Here is an 8,919-nt window from a genome sequence, read left to right as displayed (position 1 = left end):
CTCCACTCTTATTTAATCACCTCTCGTGTTTTAACTTTTCTCTCTTGTTTTAACTGTATGTACATAAGCTTCTCTGATTCTCTCTCCCACCCTTTACAAATTGTCTATATCAGTCACTGATTATGTGCTGGAAAGAATAATTTCACTATTAGCTTATATGGGTTGTGTAAGTGACATATAATTTGTGAGATTTCTTCTGTTGAAGAAAGTTTTAAGCGAAGAAGTGAATATCTTGTTTACTGGAAACATTTCTGGCAGACATACCATCATCATGTTGGCCTGAGTAAACTTAAAACATACGAGTCAAACGCTGTTTGTTCTTTATTTAAGTAGTGCGAATAATGAATCCGTCCATGAGTGTGCAGAGAGTACATCAGTCTCGTGTGAGATAATGGAAGCAAAGATTAGAGTAACGACATGTAGATTAACATGTTCATCCCTGGCACATATGATATTTTTACCTATAATGAGATCAAATTTGTTGTAGTGATAGTTATGGATAATAGATTCTTAATAGTACCGACATCTGGAAGTAATTATGTAAATGCATAGATAATCCACTGCGAGTGTCGTAAGCGAAGTAAAGTGTTTAACAAGACACAACGGTGTCTTATTTTTTATACAGTTTTCTGTATCAATATTGAATATGGAAATGGCATAAAAAAGTACCTAATTAATTGATAAGGACGAAAATGGAAATCTGGAGTTTATCTGGAGAGAGTTCCGGGGGTCAACGCCCCCGCGGCCCGGTCTGTGACCAGGCCTCCTTAGGTCAGTGTCCCAGGATGCGACCCACACCAGTCGACTAACACCCAGGTACCCATTTTACTGATGGGGAACATAGACAACAGGTGAAAAGAAACACGTCCAATGTTTCTACTCTGGCTGGGAATCGAACCCAGGCCCTCACCGTGTGAAGCGAGAGCGTTAACCACCAGGCCACCAGAGCCCCCATACAAAGAGTTACTGACTGTTTTTGGTATCCTATGATAAATTTGCATAATTTAACAACAATGCCTTTAACAGTTATGTGATAATCTAAAACTTGTAAATGAAAGCTAATCAACGAAACCAAACTATACTGAACTTAGTATAATTTTTAACCTGGGGCGTAGGCAGCAGCCAGGAGGTCAGGGTGGGTGGGACTCCAGCAGACATCAGTGAGCAACATGTTGCGGGTCCTGTGGCAGGTCAGCTTCCACAAAGGCAGCAACGAACCCTCCAGACGATGATCGTCGCTTCCGTCCTCCCAGTACCTGAAGTCTGGAGCATGTTAACTCATCACTGTTTACTGCTGAGACCTGGCACGCATCATGTCTTGTGCTGGTAGAACATGCCATGTCTTGTGCAGGTAGAACATACCATGTCTTGTTCTAGTAGAATATACCAGGTCTTGTGCTGGTAGAACATACCAGGTCTTGTGCAGGTAGAACATACCAGGTCTTGTGCAGGTAGAACATACCAGGTCTTGTGCAGGTAGAACATACCAGGTCTTGTGCAGGTAGAACATACCAGGTCTTGTGCAGGTAGAACATACCAGGTCTTGTGCTGGTAGAACTTACCAGGTCTTGTGCTGGTAGAACTTACCAGGTCTTGTGCTGGTAGAACTTACCAGGTCTTGTGCTGGTAGAACATACCAGGTCTTATGCTGGTAGAACATACCAGGTCTTGTGCTGGTAGAACATACCAGGTCTTGTGCTGGTAGAACATACCAGGTTTTGTGCAGGTAGAACATACCAGGTCTTGTGCTGGTAGAACATACCAGGTCTTGTGCAGGTAGAACATACCAGGTCTTGTGCTGGTAGGACATACCAGGTCTTGTGCTGGTAGGACATACCAGGTCTTGTGCAGGTAGGACATACCAGGTCTTGTGAAGGTAGAACATACCAGGTCTTGTGCTGGTAGAACATACCAGGTCTTGTGCTGGTAGAATTTACCAGGTCTTGTGCAGGTAGAACATACCAGGTCTTGTGCTGGTAGAACATACCAGGTCTTGTGCAGGGAGAACATACCAGGTCTTGTGCAGGTAGAACATACCAGGTCTTGTGCTGGTAGGACATACCAGGTCTTGTGCTGGTAGGACATACCAGGTCTTGTGCTGGTAGGACATACCAGGTCTTGTGCTGGTAGAACTTACCAAGTCTTGTGCTGGTAGAACTTACCAGGTCTTGTGCTGGTAGGACATACCAGGTCTTGTGCTGGTAGGACATACCAGGTCTTGTGCTGGTAGGACATACCAGGTCTTGTGCTGGTAGGACATACCAGGTCTTGTGCTGGAAGGACATACCAGGTCTTGTGCTGGAAGGACATACCAGGTCATGTGCTGGTAGGACATACCAGGTCTTGTGCTGGTAGGACATACCAGGTCTTGTGCTGGTAGGACATACCAGGTCTTGTGCTGGTAGGACATACCAGGTCTTGTGCAGGTAGAACATACCAGGTCTTGTGCTGGTAGAACTTACCAGGTCTTGTGCTGGTAGAACTTACCAGGTCTTGTGCTGGTAGAACATACCAGGTCTTGTGCTGGTAGAATTTACCAGGTCTTGTGCTGGTAGAACATACCAGGTCTTGTGCTGGTAGAACATACCAGGTTTTGTGCAGGTAGAACATACCAGGTCTTGTGCTGGTAGAACATACCAGGTCTTGTGCAGGTAGAACATACCAGGTCTTGTGCTGGTAGGACATACAAGGTCTTGTGCTGGTAGGACATACCAGGTCTTGTGCTGGTAGGACATACCAGGTCTTGTGCTGGTAGGACATACCAGGTCTTGTGCTGGTAGGACATACCTGATCTTGTGCTGGTAGGACATACCAGGTCTTGTGCTGGTAGGACATACCAGGTCTTGTGCTGGTAGGACATACCAGGTCTTGTGCTGGTAGGACATACCAGGTCTTGTGCTGGTAGGACATACCAGGTCTTGTGCTGGTAGGACATACCAGGTCTTGTGCTGGTAGAACTTACCAGGTCTTGTGCAGGTAGAACATACCAGGTCTTGTGCAGGTAGAACATACCAGGTCTTGTGCAGGTAGAACATACCAGGTCTTGTGCAGGTAGAACATACCAGGTCTTGTGCAGGTAGGACATACCAGGTCTTGTGCTGGTAGGACATACCAGGTCTTGTGCTGGTAGGACATACCAGGTCTTGTGCAGGTAGAACATACCAGGTCTTGTGCAGGTAGAACATACCAGGTCTTGTGCAGGTAGGACATACCAGGTCTTGTGCTGGTAGGACATACCAGGTCTTGTGCTGGTAGGACATACCAGGTCTTGTGCTGGTAGGACATACCAGGTCTTGTGCTGGTAGGACATACCAGGTCTTGTGCTGGTAGGACATACCAGGTCTTGTGCTGGTAGAACATACCAGGTCTTGTGCAGGTAGAACATACCAGGTCTTGTGCAGGTAGAACATACCAGGTCTTGTGCTGGTAGGACATACCAGGTCTTGTGCAGGTAGAACATACCAGGAATGGGGGCACGTCACAAGCGTTGTTCCTCAGGGGTCAGTGTTGGGCCCGTTGTTGTTCACAATTTACATAAACGACATAGATGAGGGAATAAATAGCGACATTAGCAAATTTGCTGATGACACCAAAATAGGTCGTCCAATTCATTCTAATGAGGACACTAGAGCACTCCAGGATGCTTTGAATAGACTGATGCAATGGTCGGAGAAGTGGCAGATGCAGTTTAATATTGACAAATGCAAAGTTCTAAATGTTGGACAGGTAAATAACCATGCCACATACAAACTAAATAATGTAGATCTTAATACTACTGATTTATGACTCACGAAATTTTAATGATACGATTGCAAACAAACCATACCATTCGTGGGGTTAGAACCCGCGGTCAGAGAGTCACAAATTTCCAGATCGACGCGTCAGCCAAGTTTTTACAGACGAATTTGTGGTCACAGTGGTGCCTATGCTAACCTTCCTATGGTGTAGAAATATACCTAGTTGGATGAATCTTATTGTAGCCAGCTGGCCCAGTGGCTAACGCGTCGGTCTGGAGTTTTGTGACTCTAATCGCGGGTTCTAACCCCACCCGTGGTAAGGTCAGGATAATTATGCTTTGTATGACGTTATTAATATTCTAATTATACACACCTTATAATGATTTCGTTCATTATACCTTGAATTACGTCACTGCATTGGTTTTGGTTGGTCATACCTTGAATTATATCGTCGAAGAGGTTCTGGTTGATCATGCGCTCAATAATTCTGACCGAGTACAGAAGGGTTGTAAAGTTGATGTGGTCACTTGTTGAGGTTTGGCTGAGTGGAGAGGTGAACACTGTAAGCGGGTCCTCCTTCCCAACAGGATCATCAGACATCTGAACCTGAACATTTATCCAGAGTTACTATAATAATACGTCTCTCTAAAATGGAAATAAAATGACAGCAGAAGTGGCATAATCAGAAGAGGCATGGCTGACAAATAGCAGAGAGTTTGCATAAATGGGGAGAAATCAGAATGGTGCACGTCACAAGCGGTGTTCCTCATGGGTCAGTGTTAGGCCCGTTGTTGTTCACAATTTACATAAACGACATAGATGAGGGAATAAGTAGCGACATAAGGAAATTTGCTGATGACACCAAAATAGGCCGTCCAAGTCATTCTAATAAGGACACTAGAGCACTCCAGGATGATTTGAATAGACTGATGCAATGGTCGGGGAAGCGGGAGATGCAGTTTAATATTGACAAATGGAAAGTTCTAAATGTTGGACAGTTAAATAACCATGCCACTTATAAACTAAATAATGTAGATCTTAATACTACTGATTGCGAAGAGGATTTAGGAGTTCTGGTTAGCAGTAACCTAAAACCAAGACAACAGTGCATTAGTGTTCGCAAAAAAACTAACAGAATTCTTGGCTTCATATCTAGAAGTATAAATAATAAAAGTCCTCAGGTTGTTCTTCAACTCTATATATCCTTGGTTAGGCCTAATTTAGACTATGCTGCTCAGTTCTGGTTACCGTATTACAGAATGGATATAAATGCTCTGGAAAACGTACAGAGGAGGATGACAAAGATGATCCCATGTATCAGAAATCTTCCCTATGAGGATAGACTGAGGGCCCTGAATCTGCACTCTCTCGAAAGGCGTAGAATTAGGGCGGATATGATCGAGGTGTATAAATGGAAAACAGGAATAAATAAAGGGGAAGTAAATAGCGTGCTGAAAATTTCCAGCCAAGACAGAACTCGCAGCAATGGTTTCAGGTTGGAAAAATTCAGATTCAGGAAGGATATAGGAAAGCACTGGTTTGGTAATAGAGTTGTGGATGAGTGGAAGAAACTCCCGAGTACAGTTATTCAGGCTTAAACGTTGTGTAGTTTTAAAAATAGGTTAGATAAACACATGAGTGGGTGTGGGTGGTTGTGAGTTGGACCTGACTAGCTTGTGCTGCTGGGTCTGGTGCCGTGCTCCATCCTTGAGTGGAGGTGACCAGACTGGATGAGTCATTAGGCTAATCCGGGGGTTCATTGGGCTAATCCGGGGGGCTCATTGGGCTAATCCGGGGGGGAACATGGACCTGCTCCGCATGGGTCAGCAGGCCTGTTGCTGTGTTTCTTCTTTCTTATGTTCTAATAATTTACAACTACTAACTCGTGGCCAGGTAAATGATTTAATTGAATCAATTTATTTGTATTATCGTGCTCACACACCATCACTGAGGCAAATCCCAGTGTTTACTCGCCTCAACTCATTTGCACTTAACTTGATTTTATATACTTAATGGAGGTTCCTAGCATCTAATTGTCAATATATCTACCCTTGCATCCCATAATTATTGCTTCCTTCCTAGATTTATGTACGTTATTTAACCTGTTTTGCTTCATTCCATCTTTTAAACAATCTCAAACTCTGCTCCAGTACTTAGCAATATATAATTTATGTCATAGTCTTTCCAAAATACTCACTATAAAATTAGTTTCCAGACACATTTCGACTGTCTTAACTCACTATGTTCCAGCATTTAAAGTCTATGGTTTACACTTATGAAAAGCGTAGTTTGCCATTATCCTCTCCTACAGAACTATTATTGTACCATTATTATTATTATAATCAAATAAAAGACTAAACCGAAAAGGGTCATGCAGCGCTGTGGGGCAGAAAATAGTGCCGGGGTAATAAACAACTAGGTGGAGAAGGGATCAGAGGTTAGGATAGAAAAGATCTGGAAGGGACGCTAATGGCTATAGGACGAACTTCGTATAGTAAAGCAGTTGCTAACAAAGTCAAAACGTGATCATAAGCTGAAGTCAGTGGTCAAATGCGGTCATACCTGCCTAAGCTCTTGGGAGTTAGCGTGGGGTGTTACCAAGCACCATGGCTTGTTGTAGTGTTTTAGAATCTCAGGTTCAAGTGTTGAAGAAGGAGGTTCTACTTCTTCAGGAGGAAAATAGGAGGCTGAAGCTTCACATAGTTAGGTTTGGGAGCGAGTGTGAGAAGGATTTAGCTGGTATGGAGGAAATGGTCACCAGCAGTGATAGTGGCAGCCGCTTTAAGTGGCAAGTGGTTCACAGTTCAGGAAGAAGGAAGATAAGGAGGGTTAATAGAGAAGATGTGAAGGTAGGAAATCGATTCTCTGTTCTCCAGGGCGAGCATACTTCAGTGGTTAGTGAGATCGATGGTACCACTGATTCCCCTGCTAATCAAGATAAGAATATTCTAATTGTAGGAGATTCTCAGGTAAGATATATGGACCATGCTTTTTGTAACAGAGATAGAAAGGTCAGAGAGATGGTGTGCCTCCCAGGAGCTGGTGTTGGTGACATAGTCAGCAGGTTGGATAATATTATGTCAGGTAATGGGAACAAGCCCATTATCTTAGTGCTGTGTGTAATGACATTGAGTTGGGCAGGAGACAGGAGCTGCTGGGTAAGTACATGTCAGCCATAGAAGAAGTCAGGTCTAAGGGAGGACTCCCAATCATATGTAGCATCTTGCTAGAAAGGGAGTGAGCAATGAATGGATGTCTAGGGCAATTGGTATAAATTGCTGGCTAGATAGGTACTGCAAGGAACTTGCAATCCCATTGATAACTGGGACAAATTCTATGGCAAACATGATATGTATGCAAGGGAAGGGGTTCATCTCTCAGGAACTGGAGTGGTTGCATTAGCCAATTCGATTGAGGGGGTAATTGTTGACTTGTCTAGGACTTCAAACTGATAGATTATAGAGGTATGGGTGTTTGTGGGAAACAATCAGGCTGCAGTTTAATTGTTGGAAACAGCAAATATTACCGGTATACCTCAGTGATATGTTTAAAAGACAATATTCAAAATAAAGTTGCTAGTAATGGTAAATCAGTTAATCAACAAAAGAAGTGAGATAGTAGAGGGCAACGAGTGACTAGCTCCCTTAAGGATTACTATACAAATAGTAGGAGTCTAAGAAATAAGATAGATGAGCTAAGATTACTTGCAAGTGTAGGTAATATAGATATTATTGGTATAACAGAGACCTGGTTCAACCTGAAAGATAGAGAAATGCCTTCTAAATGCAACATACAGGGTTATAAACTATTCCACACTGATAGGGTCAACAGGAAGGGTGGTGGAGTGGCGATGTATGTCAGAGAAAATTTAAATTGTTGTCTTAGATATGATAAAAGATTTGAAACATCGAACACAGAATCTGTTTGGCTTCAGTTTCTAGAGGGTCGTGACAAATTAATTTTGGGTGTAATTTATATGCCCCCAAACCTTGATAGGGAGTGCAGTAAGCTGTTATGCGACGAAATTCATAACGCATCTAGATATGAAAATGTTGTGATAATGGGAGATTTTAACTTTATACAAATTGATTGGATTAATATGAGAGGAAGTCTCGAGTCTAGTGATTTTCTTGATACAGTTCAGGATTGCTATTTAGAACAGGTTGTGACAGAACCAACTAGAAGAAACACACTGCTTGACTTGGTTCTTGCCAACAAAGAGTCAGTAATTAATAATCTTGAGGTTAATGATGAGCTTGGGGAAAGTGATCACAAATCACTTAGTTTCAATCAAATCTCTGTCCCAGATTTTCGCTTGGCCGATTTCATGGGACTGAGAAATTGCCTGGGTGGGCTAAATTGGGATGTCCTGACTATGGGTCAGGAAGGTGATCTTGGTTGCCAGTATGACGTTTTTCAGAACATAATTCTAGCTGCCCAGACAACTTTTATTCAGAGTAGGGAAATTAGATCTAACAAAAATGATCCCAAATGGATGAACAATAGATTAAAACATCTCATTTGTCAAAAGAGAGGCATATAAAGCCGTATCAAAAGAGGGGATGGGCACTTAAGAAATCACTATATTCAATTAAAGAGAGAGAAGAAATGAATAAGAAAACCAAAAAGGGATTATGAGGCTAAGGTCGCAAGGGATTCAAAGACTAACCCGAAAGGGTTCTTTCAGGTATACAGAAGTAAGATTAGGGACAAGATAGGCCCACTTAAGAGTAACTCTGGTCAGATCACTGACAGTGATAAGGAAATGTGTGAAATTCTCAATACTTCTTCTCAGTTTTTACCCAGGAAAATACTATCGAAATTCCTGAAATAATAGATTGTGTAGAACAGGACGATAATAAACTATGAACAATTGCAGTAACTAGCGACATGGTCATCAGACAAATAGAGAAACTAAAACCTAACAAATCCCCAGGTCCTGATGAACTGTTTGCAAGGGTGTTAAAGGAATGTAAAGAGGAACTTAGCATACTTTTGGCTAATCTTTTCAATATATCACTACAAACTGGCATAGTGCCTGATAAGTGGAAAATGGCAAATGTAATACCTATTTACAAGGCAGGTGACAGGTCCTTGGCTTCGAAATATAGACCAATAAGCCTTACCTCCATAGTGGGAAAGTTTATGGAATCAATAATTGCCGAAGCAATTCGTAGCCATC

The 8,919-nt window shown here is 42.5% G+C and overlaps 1 protein-coding gene across 1 annotated transcript in view; it reads right to left on the bottom strand.

Annotated features, from left to right (window-relative positions):
* LOC128695501 (dynein axonemal intermediate chain 1-like) overlaps positions 1–8,919 on the bottom strand; it is a 163,685-nt gene that overhangs the window by 58,290 nt on the left and 96,476 nt on the right. Inside the window, exon 6 of the mRNA XM_053786183.2 lies at positions 4,175–4,343. Within this exon, the coding sequence (XP_053642158.2) occupies positions 4,175–4,343 (169 nt within the window). The remainder of the gene's footprint in view (positions 1–4,174; positions 4,344–8,919) is intronic.

This window comes from Cherax quadricarinatus, chromosome 50 (assembly GCF_038502225.1).
Source record: "Cherax quadricarinatus isolate ZL_2023a chromosome 50, ASM3850222v1, whole genome shotgun sequence".
In the NCBI taxonomy this organism is placed as follows: Eukaryota; Metazoa; Arthropoda; class Malacostraca; order Decapoda; family Parastacidae; genus Cherax; species Cherax quadricarinatus.
This window is presented reverse-complemented; position numbering and strand designations above follow the sequence as displayed.